Raw genomic sequence first — 18,439 nt, forward strand, 5'->3', positions numbered from 1 at the left:
ACAGTATATTGGGCTTTGGGACTGTTACCTTGTAAACGCTCTCGCCAAGTAGCAACACCGGGAGCTGACAATACCTGGTGAACCCGATGTTCATGTCTGACAGATACTAGATCAGTATACCAGAAGATGTATGCATGAGCAATAAGTAGTGTTGCCATTCAAACATCCAGATGAAGCATCTTTCAACAGGATCTAAGAGATAGATACGCACCTCAGGATAAAATCAATTTACCCTTTAATTACAAGCAATTATTTTTGCAACCACATTAAAGTTCCAAGAGCAACTTATCTAAAAATTGAGTACCATGCAGAACATTGCAGCTCTGCAATCAAAAGAATAAACTGGTCTTCATGTCAACCTTTATGAGTCTATGCATAAGCAAAAATCAACGTGCTATCTTTTCCATCTTACCCTCAAATATATAAATCCTCAATGCTCTACCACATCTGCGGAATAAGCAAACTACAACAGTAGGCTAGAAAGAAAGGAATAGAAGAAATTCCCTTAATATTTTCTTTTCCTTTTCTCTTCTGATCAATGTTTTACAAGTGTCGAGTAGCATACCTATACATACCTTCAGGGAAATGCATCTTAACAGGGAAAAAAAAAGATATGGACCAGAAAAGGCATCACAGCTTTCTAGAGCTGCGAACTTACAACACAAGGTAGAAGGAAATGTAAAAGATACCTTCTTGCTGATTGATAAAAGAATTTGGATGAATATTGATTTTACAGAAAAGGAACAACAGAGAGCTCAGCATTACCTGAGAGGAAAACAAACTACATTAAAAATAAATCAATACCAAAACATATGTATGAAAAACTCTGGAGTATCTCACCTCCAATCAACAAAAATAATATATTAAGTAAAGGTAATGACACGGTCATCAATCTTTGTACGGCAAAGAGGACATTCTGAGCAGGCAAGTGAGCAAGTTTTGCACACTGGGTACAAATAAATCATTTATTAGTTTCATTGACAAAATTAACACAACCATCAAGGTATATGCAAAGAATAAACTGCTTACAGCAAAAATGGCGACAAGGGAGTAATACTGCAGCAATTGGTGATTCAAAGCATACTTTACAGACATGAGAAATTGTATCTTTGTCACCTAGAGTCTCAAGATCTTTTTCCTTCATCTCTTGGATTTTAGCCTGAGAAAAGAAGAATATGTTAAATTTCCTTTCCGAAAATGTTCATCAACATCCATTTGCACATTCCTATGCATGGCACAAGCAACACCAACTTCGCAGATCTGAATCTCACTAACGCAAGATAGAGAAAAACACAAGAATTGAAAGATAACTCTAATAACACAATTTGTGAATTGTCAAGTCCAAATAGTAACTAAACTATGTGTAAATGGCATATCAAGATAAACTAACAATATTTATATATATTAGGTTCTTCATCAATCTTCCCCATTCAGCTCTATCTTGCAACAATGTCCTTTACTATAAAAGGGTAATGAAAAATTTTAGGCTCTTCCTTTCCACCTTGGGGTGGCTTTGCTTTCACCTGTAATAAAATGCTTTTCCTCATCTGTGCACTATCTAGCCCTCATTGGTGATCCTCAACTGTAGCTACTATCTACCTGCGATTTCAATTTTCTATTGCATCCTTTCTTTGTATTTAAAAAGTCAAATATTTCATATTTGTTTTTCAACTTGGTTCTCCAGATGTAGCTATCTAACGGACATTGTTAAGAGCATAGCATAGCATCGTCATAGATCACTAGTGTCGCCTTAGAAGAAACCCACAGAAGAGTGAGAAGACCTTTTAAATTGTTATCTCCATTAAACATATTATTTATGCTAGTATTTAATATTCACTGACTTCAAATTTTTTTCATCTTCGAAATTAAGAATAACTTACAGAAAACTTGATATGGATCATCAAAATAACCATAATTCATTTATTGCCAAATCAAAGTAACTGACACATGTTATCATACGAGGATCATTGATCTCTGTGCTTTCAAATATCAAGATAACTATAACTCATTTCAAAGAATTTGTAAAGCAATAAGTAGATGAGAATTATTAAAGGACTGGCATGGGCAAGCCAGAAAGCATTGTTTGGTTGCTGCAAAAACTCAAATGATACTTAGGATAAAGGAGCAAATGGCAAAAATTACGTACCACTGTCCTCTATGCTGGCTGGAGTAGCATGTAGCATAGCCAAGTAACAGGGAAGTGCAATTAGAAGTTGATAATGAAGTTAAAAGATCAATGTTGCACCTTTATGAGCACCATAAGAACATTCTGAGATAGTAAGTCTACAGGGACTTACTTTTTTTTTTTGAATAAATACAAGTAATTACTTTAGTACAGGTAATATATTGTTCTGGACTTTTGTCATATATCCACCTAAAGTTATTAGTTAGTTTACCCATGAAAAGGTAAAAAACTACATTGCTTAAATAATTTGACATGACATTCTGAGATACTATGTCTACAAATGATTATTTTAGTACATACATAATGGGAATAAATTGTTATGCAACTTCTATCATGTACCCACCTAAAATCATGAACAAGTTCAACCAAGAAAAGTTAAGTATATTGTCCACTGTCCATGATATTGCCCTGAGAATTATGCAACTCAAGATTATAGTACTTAAATAGCAAGTAATTTGACGCAAACCCCTTTCTTAGATTACCAACTGATTCAATCTTTATGTACCCCTACGTAGGCTACCTATTTGCACACAGTATATGGCATGCATAATTTGCATCAAATATTAGAAAGAAAAATTAAAATGTTATGGATAGACTAAGACATCAATTGACGAAAGCAAAATTGCTCTAAAACACGATCAAAGACATGGAAGCTTATTCAGCTAACATATTGAAGTCTCAACAATAAAATGGAAAGAGAAATTCCTGGCAAGTTCAAGAGATAACCATGTACAACTAACTAATTGATGGGAATTAGTTTACCTTGAGACGAACAAGCAGAGGTTCTAATTCAGGATTTCCGTATTCTTGTCCATTTAGTGGTTCAACCAAACTGTCTGAAAGTTCTTTCTTCTCAAATGAAGAATCCAAATGTTCATCTTCCTTTTCCTTCAGGTCATTCATGATATCAGCTCCATTGCTAGATCGCTCATCAAAATTCAACTCAGAGGCACCTAAAGCCCCACTCTTCAACTTAGCAACAAGGACCCACATGCCTGCTAAATCATTTTCTAAAGCCAGTTCTCTCTTCTTTGCTTCATCAAATTTCTTCTTGTATTCATCTTCTAGAAGCTCCTTTTCTGCCAAAGCAGCTTCTAGAGCAGCTTCTCGTTGTTTTCTGGCCTGAAGCTCCATCTTCATATCATCAAAATCAAGACTCCAGCTCTCAACATCATCATACACAGTGCTACCAGCTTCCCTACCCTTACTAGCAGGACGGCCTTTTCTCCCTAGCTTGACTCCTTCAGCCTTGCTCTCAGGAAACCTATGACTAGAAACATTACCAGCCTTAGGATATGCCGTCTCTTGAGCAATCGATAACTCCTTTGCTTGTTTTGCATTTTGTATCGAGAGCTTTGTAACTTCTGCAGCCAAATTTTTTAGTTCGACAGCAGCAGCAGATGCCAATTCTTTAGCATAAGAGGCTTCTTCAGCTAACTTCTGATTCTGTCTAAGCAACTCCTGGTTCTCCTCAATCATCTTAAGCTGTTTCTGATTAAGCTTCTTATTCTCAACCTCCTATCAATTACATAAAACAGAGCTGGCTTAATTGAAAAGCATTAAGAGTCCCAAAGCACAGGAATCTATGAAGTTGTAAATTTGAACTGATAATTATTAACCATGATACAAAAATTGAACACGTACTGACTTGAACTACTTGGTGGAACGGTTCTAGAATGTAGAGCTTGAAAAATGAGCATATCCCAAAAAGATCCCCAGATAAAATAAATTGCCAGACAACCATGATAATTTATATTGCTAGTACTATTCAAAAAAGGAAAACAACAAGCTAAAACAATAGCATTTAATTTTGTCGGCATTAAGATGGATGTGAGGAGAATCTGGTGAGATAAGTAGCACAAGCATGGACATAAGTAGGACAGAAAGTTCCTAATATATTTGAGATTAACTTTCTCCAGCTGTAATTTCTCCTAGACTGAATAATAATATGTCTTGCTGGATGTACTGAAAGAAAAATACCACATGAAGGAGCCAGTTAATAGCAAAATGCATGGACAATAAGTAAAATAGACAACTATTAACAGGCAGGATGGTATGGAAACACCAGCAAGTAAGTCAGTTCAACAAGAAGATTAAATAGATGACCTGAGCTTGAAGTTTAATCTTTAAATTACAGATCTCTTCAGGCACACACTGTTCAGTAGATTTGTCATTCTTTATTGAACTTATTTGTTGTTCCAGTAGTAGAACTTTCTCTTGCAATTCTTTATTTTCCAAACACTGCAAGAAAAAGATAAGGCAACGAAAGTTATAAAGGGAAAGTACAGATATAAGCATTTTTCTTCTTAAACACAATAAGCCTGAGCAAGTGCAAGATAAGAGAGGCAATTGCCACTGTACCATATGTTGTAACTGCTCTTGAAGAATGCGGTTATCAGCTGATTTTAACTGCATCATTTAATAAATTGAGAATTGCTTCAGAAAGCTTAACTTCCAAAATTAAACATGTAATATACTAGCCAACAATACAAACTACAGTTTTTGGGGACAGGAATCACCTCAAGTTCAAATCCCTTCTCATTACATTGTGTCATTAACTGTGTGACCTTCTGTTCAACCAAAAAACGTTTTTGAATGTCAGGTTACAAAGAAGCACCATCGAGAAGATGTTCTAAAGCAAAATTATTGAGTGGGGTCAGTATGTGCTTTAGTATGTGGTAGTGTAGTAGGGGAACCACACCTGCTGCATATCAACCAAAGATGCATTAGCCATTGACGCTTCGCCACTCTCCATAATTCGTTGCTCTAGAACCCTCATTTGTCTCCTCTTCTCCTCCATTTCATGCTCCAAGTTCTGAATCTATGATCAATAATATGTATCAAAGCAAACTTGTTTTCACATGTAACATTTTCAAAAAAGGGAAGCTCCCAATATAGTAAGTAGTAAAGAAAAATGCCACGTAAGGAGATACATGGAAAGACAGAATAATACAAGCCTAAACAAATTTTAGTTCAATTTATTTACAAAGCAAGTGGGAAACACATAATGGGACTGTACAGGATAAAATCTGTAGCTACAATTATATAACAACCTATAAAGCACAGGTATGAAATCGCTTCAATCTCAGTACCAGATTAACATTTCAACGTTTCATATATTCCAAGCCCAAAAGATTGAAAAAGAAAGAAACATATCTAGCAAAGCATCTTGTTACAAATTGATGCTTCTGTGGTATCCAACATGAAGTGACAGCAAGTCAATAAAAGATATCGTGAAGTGGTAATTAAAGTAATTCCCCATCAAATCCCAACCCAACATCATGTGAAATCAGTTCTTTTTAGACTAAATAATTAAGTTCAATAGCAAGGACCAGCTATGGCAGCACTCGTGAAAAGAAGAGAATCATACTTGAATCTTTGAGCCATCAGGATCATTTACAGACTGCTCAGTGAGTCGTTTTAGGGTACTGGTACTAAAGGCAATTTCATCAGCTAACATTTTAACTTGCTCGACAAGGAGATCCATTTGATCAGATGCTGTCATTCCAGCCTGGAAATGTGAAGACAATAAGTTTAGATGTTTAACAATTAAAACTAACAGAACAGAAAATATCACGTGAAATACTTAGCATGGTCATGCAATATGAAAACTGTTAACATTTGCCTCAGAAAAATGCAGACGTTAGTTTCTTCTGAAAAGTTTGCATTTTTTTTTTTTGCATTTCAAAATTACCAGAGTATTGAGCTAATCGACACTGGAAACACTTTTTCCTTATAAGACTGATATCGTGAAACACTTCAAGGAGAGATCCACTTGGGAAATCATAAACTCCAAGAAATAATTAAACATAGAAAGCAACTGAAAACTGCAATTGTAGCGTTTGTTGGTTGTCCAAAAAATATAGTACCTGCTCTACAATTTTTCAGTGCACCTATAACAGAAAATTACTATAGTTTAGCGGCTTGAAGGGTAAGAAGATTGAAACTGCAAAGAACTGGAAAAGATCAGTGTTATAGCATATGCAAAAAGGGTAAAAAAAAAAACAGAAACAGCGCAGCCGGGTACGAGACCAAAAGACATAGTTTTAGCCAATCTTAGTTCTTGTACAGTTGTACTATGTACTTTTTTTGTTAGGTCTCAAAAATAGTCATTATACCATGAGAAAGAAAAGGTAGTAATGGAAATCAGACGGTGGTGTTCTGATATGTGTTTAGGGAATGATACAAACATTTAATAAAATACAAGAGACAGTCAGGAGATTGTAACTAACTAGAAAATTATTATAAAAAAAATAGCACTCAAACCGCATGTCTATTTGGATGTTCCATAGGTAGGTCCTCCAACCTGTAACAATTCTGTGACTGAGCTACTGACAGAAGAGTGCTCTTCATTCAGGTTTCCTGAAGATCTTAGATGTTTAGCATTAAACAATGGATCTGATGGATCTGATATAGCTGAAGATAGAGATTCTTTCATGGAGTTATCATTTTCAAGCAGGAGTGGAGAACTCTCATGCAAGATAGCCAAGTTCTGGAATAAAAGAGAGACAGAAAATGATCAGATCAGATCGAGCACTTTAACACTCCTAAATCTTTATAAAAGATTTATCACAGTTGAGATATTATAATTACTTAACAAAAATTTAATTCAGAAGACTGATAGTGAACATAATTACAGATATAGTGTTAACTAAGTAACAGAAAAACTTAACTGCAACATGGTAAATTGAAGCTTAATAGTCATAAAATAATACAAGATAAAATAGTAAAAGATACATTTCAAAGATATGTACTGAAATAACTACAAACAGTCCTTAACACATCATAATGAATAAAACAGAAGTCTAACTCAAGAAGCTATGTGCAGCATTGCCACATAACTTGTGTTTACTGGATTAAAAAAACTATTAGATAAAGTTTTCAGAAATCTAATATTCTCAACAGCTAGCATTGCTAGATTTTTGCAGATGCACTCAACTTGAAGGAAATTATAGCACCCTGGGAGCGAGGGTTCCTAGTGTAGCGCATGGCAGTTAATCTTGCAAAGGGAAAAAAAAGTCTCATATGTGTATATTCAACTAGATTACTTAGATATGTGATGGATCATCACTCATTGGCAGAGCACTGTCAGGCAACGGGTAGCTACATACTATTAGTGTTTCAAACTAAGGTACTAGGATAAGCAACAACATGGATCTATGTTGTTCCAGCAACATGAATGTCCACTGCATGCTTGCTTATATTATAAAGTCTGGTGGACTAAGTCTCTTATCCAGACCTGAAGAAAATATTTCAATTAACCAACATGCATTTAATTTTTGGTGGTGAAAGATTCATGATTAGAGGAAAAGAAGGTGAAAATAATCAGAGGAAAGACAGGTCAAATTAGATAGAGGTATATACATGGAACTACGGAAGTGTGCATTCAGAGAGGGTACCTGGAATAAGAAAGAAAAAATACGCAAAAATAAACAGTTAAAAACAAAATTCCAAAAAATATCAGAGTTAACTTGAAAGATCAACAAAGTAGGTTGTCTTTGTCCTATCGAATGGATTACATACAATCTTCGGATGCTCCATTCTTGTTAGAAATGACTACATTGGGATGAGTGATAACAGTTCTTGAATGCTATTTATCCAAAAAAATTCTTGCACCTCACTTTTCTTAGATGTTTTTTCGACACAAATTTTTTGCAATTGGTTTCTTTCCTACAGTAAAGAAGAAGAGATACTTGTTTCATGATTCATTATTATCTCTACTAGCATACCAAATGAAATAATTGCAATGATCAATAAAATCAATCTCATACATTGTCCTCAGCGACAGAAGGGCGGGCTTGATGACTGGGTAAATCTGTCAAGCATCCAGGAATAGTATTCTTTGTAGATACGAGTATTAGCTTGGTGAGTCGTTGTATTCTACTCATCAGAGCAGCCTTTGCTTCCTCTTCCTCCTCCAGACGATACTGCATCTTTACTTGGCCCTCTTCCAACTGCTTGTAGAACACATAAGCATGTAGTCATTTCTTACTATTAAAAATATAAACCAAAAGACATATATCCAACTGTTTACATGCAGGACTAAAAAGAAAAAACAGAGGATAAAACTATGCCTATATTTTCAGCAAGAAGGTTGTCAAAGAGAACCTGTTGCTTTAAGATCATGATTTCTTCCTGATTAACTCCAGTAAACATTCCTTTCTTTAGATGGTCGAGCTCTTGCTTTAAAGATGATATTTGCTTCTGATACTTCTTAATCAATGACTTCTCATCAATAATCTGGATTACAGAAGGTAAAAATTGTTTATTTGAGATTTCCTACAAGAGGCATATCAGTTTCAGGATCAGTGCTGCAATTTTCTACCCGATTACGTGAAGCATAAATCTCAACCCGCTTTGCCCTGCTAGCAAACTTTAGGGTGTTGTGAGTCTCTTCCATGTTACTTGATGCAGGAGTGACATTGCAAATGAGCTGCATAAAATTAGTTAGTATTTTTCTTACTTAACTTGCAATAATATTCAGGATATGCCATGAAAAGCAAAGGCAGCAGTTGCACTAAACATAGATTTTGCAGGGACTAGAAAATGTTATACAACATCAGATAGATATTGAGTATAGATCTTTAGAATAGATGGCTATTAAGACTTACTGATACGTGCCCATGACCACTTAATGATGACTGCAGAAGACGAGTCAACTTGGAATCACGATAAGGTATATGAGATGCTTTTCCTTCACTGAGCTTTCCGATAACCTTTAAATTGGTGAATTTGCATTAAGTTTTTTGCAAAGGACCAAAAAGATTATAGTATCATATACAACAAGATTTGCAGTCACGTCCTCTGTACTTATCAAAAGGGTAAGAAATGTTATGAGGTATAAAATGACACAACAACTACCACAGATCTTACACAATAAGTACAAATATATAATTATCTAGTGGATTTAGGTACTCACTTCCTAAATGCAAATAATGCTCACATGATAATTTATCTATATCAGTCTAAGACCACTGAGTTTAGACAGTGACAAAGCTGCTAACATTACATTCATCATTCCAGTGTTATGAAGAAGTGGGCAAAGTAATCAAGAAACTTCAATAAAGACCATTGATAGTTGCAGAAGACTAGCAGGTCTTAAATATATGTAACTTTGATACAAAACTTAAGATAATACATTTGCATGTGGCGAAAAAAAGTCTCTCTATAGCCCAATCTACTACAAGCTTTTTGATGAAGACATCAGACCAACCATGTACTGGACATACGGCTCTACACACAGACAGAGGCGCACCACTGGAGCGGCTTCACTTTGGCTTCGTTATTAATATGTCATTGGGTCTTACTTAGACTTTGATTAGTTGTTTTATATCTTTTTCTATAATTCATATTTTTCAGATTATTTTTGGGCTAATTTCCAACCTATTAGTGGTTGGGTATGTTTTGACTTGTTTTGGTCTAAGTGAGTCATGGTTCATTTAAGGTTTTATATTTGCACTATAAATAGTTAAAAGACATCATGGTTAGAAAGTTTTTAATGAAATAAAGACGGTTAGAAGCTCTAAGGGTTTCGTGAAGATCCCTTCCGGTGTGAAATCGGAACTCCAAAATGTGAAACATAAGATCCTTTTCCACATATTTGATATCTCCATTCATGCCTATTGCATTCTTCGATGTTTTCAAAATATCACAGAGCAAGGATGGCCGTGCCTATGAAGAACCGACACTCAACACTAGTGCATGCCAAAATGGCACGAGTTTGGTGCTAGCCAAAACCCAATAACCCATTAAGGGCTTGTCAAAGAGACTCACTAAGGTCTCTTTGGCCTTCAGCCATTATACTGAAAAAAAGGTTGAAGTGAGAGAAAGAGAAAAGGAGGAGATTAAGGAAGAAATCAAATTTTCTTTTTTTTATTCTCTTGAGTATTTTATTTGTGCTAAATTTTAAAAACTAATTTGGGATGTACAAATGATAGACTAGCTAACTTTGCTAGATCTATCATTTGTACGGATCTTTCTACATAAATCGAATATTGTGTGCTATATCTATGAAAATACTCTATAAAATGTAGGAACCAAAAAGAAATTTTGATTCCCTTGTATTTTAAAAAAATATAATAAAATAATATGTAAAATTCATTCAAATTGGTCAAAATTGATATAGAAACTTATTAGATTAATGAACTATTAACCACATCATTCTGTTTAACTAGGTTTTGGTTTGAATATTAAACTATTGTCAAATAATGAATATATTTAATCATATTATTTGTTGAATCATATTTTACTTAACTATTGTTATATCATTAAATAAAATAAGTCATTTACAATATTATCTAAGGATAAATTACTCTAATGTAGACTTTAATATTATATATATATATATATATATATATATATATATATATACATATATATCCAAACTAAAAATATATACTAAAAGGTTTTTATAGCAAGGTTCTGAGTATTGGGATCGGGAAGGTTATGGTCAATCCCGTTCCATTTCGGGAACGGTTGAAACTAGAATCCATATTTTTCTAAAGATAAAAACCCTTAAAATATATTAGAGGCATACCAAAGGCATGCCACTGGAACGTAGGAGCAAGCTGGCCAGGTATCGACATGACAATCCTTGTTCACGAGATTTCCACGACTCTATTAAGAGCCTGACATTTTAGATATTTTGATCTGACATCGTCGACTTCCAGATCTAGATTAGATTTTAGATTTTAGATTTTAAATTTAGATCCAATTTCAGCACGAACTTCCAGTCGTGGATCGGATTTCATCTTCTCATTGTTTTGGACTCGATCAAAGGGTATAAAGACTAGTAACAACATTTTGAACCTGACATCAAATTTGTTATCCTTGGTTCGATTGTTGCCAGTAACCTTATCCCTTGTACCAAAATATATGTTCTCACATTAACCTTTGCTTACAATAGCATTTGCTGAATTTTCTAAAATCTATAATTTTTCTGTACCAGAACACATAAAATTGTCTATTTGTTAGCATTAATCTACCATCCTCTTTATTAGTGCTTTATTTCAATTTTGAGTGAAGAGCTCTAGTCAAAAAGTCCCATGTTTCAATGATCTAAGCCAGTCTCTTGAAAGCAACGCATCTTGCTTGTGACCATATACTATAACGTAGTTTCATATGTATAATTAGAGGACGTCTATTTGATTAGCTTGCCTATTTAAACTGTTTATCTGTTGGATTTCTCTTAAGTTTAGTCACTTGCATCTTTGTCCCGCATATTTTTCCAAGAGTTAGCAAATGAAGCAACTAATGCTTATATATCTAGATAACAACATTTTATATATCTAGGTAACAGAAAGTTATCCATTTGTGGTCATAATATCTTACAGAAGATACTGTCCTGAGTCAATACCATACGAAGTACAGTCTGCACATTATAGCGAACAAGAGGTTGGAAGATGTACAACAGTACCCAACACTACTAATGGGATGAAACATAGATAATTATGGCAAAGTACAGCCTCACCACCACTGTCAAACATTAGCTATCAAGTTTAACATCTAGATTATTCCACATGACACTGGAAAAAAACTTCCGAGATCAAAGGTGCATTAACTACTTTCTAATCAAAACCAATTTCTAGTCATATAATTAATCTTCAAAATCATATACATCAAAAAGAATTGGGAGGGATCACCTACAGTCCCAAGAGTTAATAGGCTTTTGTTAATATATGACCCTTCTTTTCTCCTCAACCCAGTTGTCTCTGTTTTGGAACTCTCTGACCCTGCTAGATCAATCAGGTTCTAGAAAAGAAACATTAAGAGTAAGAAAATTGTAGCAAAGTAAATCATGGACTCAATACAAACTAGATAAAGTGCATACAAGTTGAGAGTACATGACTCCATCATAGTCGTCACCATGAGCACTGCTTTCAATCATCTGGGGGCGACACAAATGCAGATAGAAGTTAAAGCAAAGTCGACCTAGACTAGAGCAAGTAATACAACATAGAGGAGAAATAAATCGGTTCAATGCAAAAGAAATTTAAGAAACAGAAATGTTCATTTATCAGGTCAAAAATATTTAAATTGCTAACATACCAAGGTGAATATTGTGTGACTTCGGCTACTGAACAAGTTAAAATTGTTAGAACCAACATGGCGATGCTCTGCAAATGACAGATAAGGCAAGTTATATACCACAACATCAAAGAATGGACTTTCCGGTAGACCCACAAAAGCAAACATCTAAGCTACTAAAATAGTTGGAACATTTCAAAAAAAGACAAATACTCTTAACTGCAATAATGAGACGTCATTGTTGAAAAAGAATGCACATTAACTAGAAACCCTAGCTAAAATGGAATGAAAAGACTAATATATTAAACTATTAAAGAAATATTTGAATGCAGAAGATAGTAAAGCCAGCAATCTACTATAAAATGGATGAATCCATCATGCTTATTCTTATGACAGACTAATTGATGCCCTTTAGGAAAGTGAATCTTGAAAAAGAGAACGAACCAATTTATGACACTTGCACAAATGAAGGTTCTGGACAGGGCAAAATGTACACAACCTTAACCCCATTGGCAGAGAGGTTGCGTCATGGCTCCGATCCATTACCACTTGGGTGTAGGGAGGCAAGAGTAACCATCAAACTAAGAGCCACCCTCAAAGTGGATTTTAATACATAAGGTAAAGATAGTAACCAGAGAGTTACATCATTTGAACGAAATGTGAAAGAGAAAAAAAAAGGAGTGCGCAACAAGGAGCCACACTATGTTACAGCATAAATAAATCTTGATCAGGTTCAAAGGATTACAAAATGGTTACAGAAACTTATATTCTTCAAGGAATTTCAGGAACTCATCAAAGACATGTTTGGTAGACAAAGGCAGCAATACATAACGAGATAAGATAGAGAAGATATAAATAAAAGGTTTACTGATTGAAAATACTAAACAATAGCATCACCTTCACCAGCAGCAATGAAAGAAAGTGCATGTCCAGGAGATAAAACGACCTCCTCCTTTATCCCCTCTACATAAGTTCCCTGAAAATTTCTAATGGTTAATAAATAAAATGGAATTTTAGAATGTAAAGGAAGTGGAGTGAGTAGCTGGACTACTTTAAGGTTCACTCTGAAGAATGAACTAAAAAGAAAAGAAAAGGAAACAAGGAATGAGAAAGCATGACTAGCAGTAGCAACTAGCAACCAACTCTCGAAATTCCAGTTAAAACATATCAGCCTAGTTCACCTGGCTTAGGTAAATTTTAATTTGAATTGACCTTTGGCAAGGACTACTCAAACTCTCGTTATAAATAATTGGTCATCCCAGAGTTAAAGTTTCAGTAAACTGAATACTTGTCAGCAGCTACAAGTTATTTGTTGATCATCCTCATCATTTATCTTGAGCAACAAAATTCATTAAAGCATCAGTTTTTTATGTCAGTGTACAGAATTTCAAATCTGAACTCCTATAGTTCAAAATCTATAGTTACAGCATTTCTCATCCATTCATTTATATTCATTCTCTAGTCTGCATTTCCAAATAAATCAACCGGGTCACAGTAGTAATTTTTCATTCAGCAAAGAAGGCATCTTTATAATCTTCTGGTTTCTGAAATTTATAAGTAGATATAATTGTAGCTATCAATTTTTAGGAGAAAGAAAATAGATGGACTGTTCGAGGAGTGCACAATGCCTAGGCACGAGGCATATCCTACTAGAGACAAAAAGGTAAGAAAGCATGATAACTGTAGACTATGGATAATACAAGTGAACTCCAGATATACCAATAAAAGATAAAAACTGAAAAACACAAACAAGTCATACTACTGTAATTTTAGTGGATGTCATAACTGTCTCAACAAAAGCAATGGTTCTCACCCAACCATGTAATGGAAGTTAACAATGATATTATGCCATTATGGCTAGATAATGGCTGTTCTGGTAACCATGTGGCCTTTTAGAGTTTAGACGATTACAAATGCAATGTAAGGCCATAACAAATGATAAGGACAGAAATTGTAAATAATATCTAAGTGCTTGTCAATAAGTCAAATTCTCCTCTCAATGATAAAATATTCAAACCTGAACATCTTCTCTAACACGCAAATTTTGGCCAGTAGGATCGAGCAGGTCATTTATCACCTGAAACAAAAACCAATTTAAGAGCTTACAAGAATGTGAAGAGACAGGGATAACTCAAAGTTCTAAAAGTAGAATAGTGAGTGAGACAATACCAAGATATGACAAATTGACAACTAAAATATTGGCCAGCCCAATATAATTACAGGATGTTAAGAATCTTAAGATCATTACAAAACAAACAAGGTTATTCAAATGGAAATTTGATCAATGTCATATCCAATAATTAAAGAAAATAAAATTATAAAAGAACTTTGACATAGAGATAGACAAGAGAAAGAGCTACAACCTATAAGTTGGTATTAATAGTATGATGTTATTTTTGCATCTGTTGAAGATGTCTTGGGAAAACCTACCTCGTTATAAATTTCAAGATATGAGACACGAAGCAAAAATTCTCGTCCGGGGGTCTGCCAAACAAATTCAAAGAAAAAGGTAAGTTTCATCCTCATCTGAAATATATTATAAAAAGCATGATGGATAATCATATTTCCCTAGAAGCAACATTGGAATCATTAATTTACATTCTTCATTAATTACATCAGAGATAATGACCTTTAAACTTACTTTTTCTTCTTAGTTATATTAGTTGGGCAAAAGTTAATGGCTCCCAGATCATGATGGAAAACAGACAGAAGTTGTTGTTAGGAAAATTTTTGAACCAAATAGTTATCCTTGACTAAAAGATTCCGCATCGTTTATCATGATTTTTCATAAAAGAAATACCCCACCTAGTCAATCAAAACTAATTAATGGAATTTTAAAGAATAAAACATCAAAATCCCTCTTAATGCGACTTGAATGTGATTGTTTGAACACAGCAGCCTTGCAGCACTCTATCCTAATTATTACAGAAGTCACTCTATACTAATTATTGGATGTAATGACCCTACATCACTCTCCTAAGAAGACTACGAGAAAAGGCCATGCCCTTAGCAAACAATTAGTAAAATGGATTATTGTCCATTGATAAGTTACCATTAGAGATCAGAGTAGAGAACTTGTTTGGCCAAAAGCCAAAATTGAAGAATGCAGATAATGAGCTTAACATGTTTTAGGTACTTGTCTTTCGTACATCTTGGATTATGCTGAAGACATCCCTGATGGCCAATGGAATGATTCCAGGAGATCTTTTATCACCCTACATAAGACACCCGAGGAAATATGTCAAAAGCAATATATGCAACCACTGATTCGTGTGCATATGTCGGAAGGAAATGCACCACCAGTTAACATATTATGGTAGCCTATAGGCTCATACGGCTATCCCATAAAAAGATGAGATTTGCCAGCTCACATATAATAGCCATTCGTATCATTTCAGATTAGATGTAGGAAACTTACATGCATTGTGTGGGTCTTCCCACTGCTAGTGACACCATAGGCAAAAACTGTCCCTACAAGTTAATATAGATAAATGTTTAGTAAGTGGTGCTGACAAACTAAAAACTAAATCTATGTAAAGAAGCAAAGACAATGCAGTTAAAAGAAATCAAATGCAAATCAATCAATTGATCTGTAAGGATGAATTGAGAAAGTTGAATATTGGAAGCCCCATCCATACAGAATGAGTCTAACTAAATTACGTGTTGGAACAAATGTCCAACAGGAGACATATGAAAAGTAATGATTCTATTGGATCATTTAACAGTAAGAAAAATCATTGTATGCCAATGCAGACTCCCCTTCAATGCATGTATATGAAGGCAATTTTTCACAAGCACTACATCTTATTAGCCAACGGTTGTGGAGTACCTTTTATAATTGAAAATGCTAATTCAAGGTTGGAAACTACAGAATCGTTAATTACCAACCAACCTACCAAATTTGAAATGGCTCATTTCCACGGTGAATTTCAATATTCAGTTGATTAAAAAGATGAAGATGGTGAATATGGTCTAGGGGCATTCTCATATCTGATACACTATTCTACCTTATGCTGCTGCAAGCTAGGTTTTGCCATTTAGTAATAGTAAGTTAAAATGTATAGAGCAAGATTAAGACTAAGATATATCTACTTATGCACCAGGTTTTTCATCTTGTTAATTGTAACAAGTGATCATGCAGAAAACTTGGACAATAACTGAGGTAGTCACATAGCCGATAAATCTCAAGTAAACATTCCTGCTATTGTAGAACCATCTCAGAAGCCACAATGAGTCAGATACTACAATTATTATGTAGTACTAAGGTATTATGGGGGATTAGTTTTACTAGAGTGAACATCATCATAACCTTAGGATACTAACTACTAAGAACAAGAAACATCAGCAGAAGCAAATGATCAATCCACATCAGCCTTTTTACTAAAGTTGTGTCCCCTGAGAATCAGACCTAACAAGAAAGGTCTAACTACTCAAAGTAAATTAGTTTTTAGCGAACAGAAAACAGAAAGCTAGTTCACTTACAGTTATGTCAAAAGGAATGATTAAGATTGCATACCATTGATGCCCTCCATCGCAGCTTTAACAACAGGCTGAGCAGCCACATCATAGACCACTTGAGAAGTTGCTGCGGGCCCAAAAACTCTATCTAGAAGAGCAAATTTATGTCATGTATTACTTGAATGAACAATATATAGAAATTACAGAGTTTAATAACTAGATTAGAAAACAAATCACAAAAACCCAGTACTGATTGTAGTGTTCTAAATTCCTCTGTTTAACAACAAGAAAGGACTTATTATTTGCATTTCGAAATTGCCTTCAACTAGAATGAGAATCAGATACTACTTGCTCTCATGATGCATCCACATATAGCATAGCAGCCAGCCAACAAACACCATAAAGAAATTTGACTGAGATTAGTGTGGAAAGGAAGTTTTCACCAATAGTTCGAAATTGTCAGAGGACCAACAGATAAGCAATTGAAGGAGTACGAAATGTGTAATTGTTACAATCAGAAGTTATCACATTGAGACAATATATCATATTCATTTTGGTCCAAAAAATGCATTGATCTTATATGTAAACAGAGTTTCAACTTCAAATGATGAACCTGTTGCTAAATCTCTTCCTTACTGAAAAGTAAAAAGTGTAGCAGAACTAACTGAGTAAACAATGGTTTCTCATGGAAAGTAAATGGTTTTCTGTCATGTCTACCATGAAAGTTGGAAGACTGTCAAACTATGTTTATATACTCAGAATTTGAACCTTCAATCCTAAAAATGATCAGGAGGAACTTCTAAGTAAAGCATCTAGGTATGCTTGCAGAGTTTGAGAAATTAATCAGTTATCAAATTACAAAGTACAACCCACATTGTTCTAAAATGTTGAAAATGTTCCAAATTATCAAAATTCATGAACATGAAAAGCAATTATTAAAGATATTACTCAACATCCTGTGGCTAAAATAATTGTCAAAGATATCTTGGTAGGCTAATTGGAGTACACCTGACCTCAAACTACACAAGAAACTTACGGAGAAAGCTAAAAGATATTACCAAAGGCATAAGCGGTGGCCGGATTATACTCGTTGCGGACTAACTTATCCCCATCCGCGTACCACGCAATCTCATCCCCACGCTGGATTTCCCGTTCGCTGCACCCACATTATCACAGATTCTCATCAAACCCTCCTTTCTTATTCAAGATCCCCTCAAATCCAATCAGATCCACCCCCTTTACCTCAGCGGCCGAAACCTAATCGTGACCGAGATGCTATCCCCGGATCTCGAAGTGTCCTCGATGACCAGCTCATCGGCCGTCGGGAAGACGACTGGCGAGCAAACCCTGGGCGGATCGGAGCGGGAGCGGCCCGGAGTGACGGATCTCGGAAATGCACCATTACGGGATCCGTAGAAGTGGGAGGAGACGGAGGAGGGAGAAGACCTCGGGATGAGCCGCCCGTTGTAGAAGGAAGAAGAGGTGGATGACGAAGAGGAGTAGGATGTGGGCGGCGGCTTCCTGTAGCCGAAGGGGGAGCTGCTCCTTCCACGCGAAGACGACGGCCCCGCCATGGATGCAACTCTCTCTCTCTCTCTCTCTCTCTCTCTCTCTCCTTTCTTGAAGGAAAGAGGAGAGAGAGAGGGAATAATGGAGGTGGAGTGAGGTGAGGAGGAAGAATAAGAGAGTCAGAGATCACATGGTGTGCTCTTGAAAAGAGAGAAAAGATTAGAGAGTCGAAGAGAGGGATTTGCTCGTCTGTAAAGTGAC

General features: G+C 35.2%; 1 protein-coding gene across 2 annotated transcripts; it reads right to left on the reverse strand.

Annotated features, from left to right (window-relative positions):
• Window positions 1–491: 491 nt before the first annotated feature.
• On the reverse strand, window positions 492–18,439 carry LOC140793829 (kinesin-like protein KIN-7K, chloroplastic). 2 transcript variants are annotated; one of them, XM_073145559.1, is made up of 25 exons: window positions 17,912–18,439; window positions 17,728–17,825; window positions 16,728–16,817; window positions 15,630–15,682; window positions 15,361–15,426; window positions 14,642–14,695; window positions 14,229–14,288; window positions 13,109–13,187; window positions 12,233–12,300; window positions 12,015–12,071; window positions 11,831–11,935; window positions 8,797–8,901; window positions 8,511–8,618; window positions 8,294–8,425; window positions 7,957–8,139; window positions 6,492–6,677; window positions 5,556–5,696; window positions 4,887–5,000; window positions 4,705–4,755; window positions 4,547–4,594; window positions 4,292–4,426; window positions 2,948–3,703; window positions 1,030–1,159; window positions 841–946; window positions 492–765 (listed from the first exon to the last, which is right to left on the reverse strand). In XM_073145559.1, exons 1-24 carry the CDS (start codon window positions 18,241–18,243, stop codon window positions 864–866), a joined length of 3,234 nt encoding a protein of 1,077 aa, XP_073001660.1. In that variant the 5' UTR covers window positions 18,244–18,439; the 3' UTR covers window positions 492–765; window positions 841–863. The 2 variants fall into 2 exon arrangements, with proteins under 2 accessions (XP_073001660.1, XP_073001659.1); XM_073145558.1 differs by having other exon boundaries at window positions 4,887–5,006.

The sequence above is a fragment of the Typha latifolia genome, chromosome 8 (genome assembly GCF_019914945.1).
Source record: "Typha latifolia isolate L0001 chromosome 8, TyphaL0001v2, whole genome shotgun sequence".
Lineage (NCBI taxonomy): Eukaryota > Viridiplantae > Streptophyta > Magnoliopsida > Poales > Typhaceae > Typha > Typha latifolia.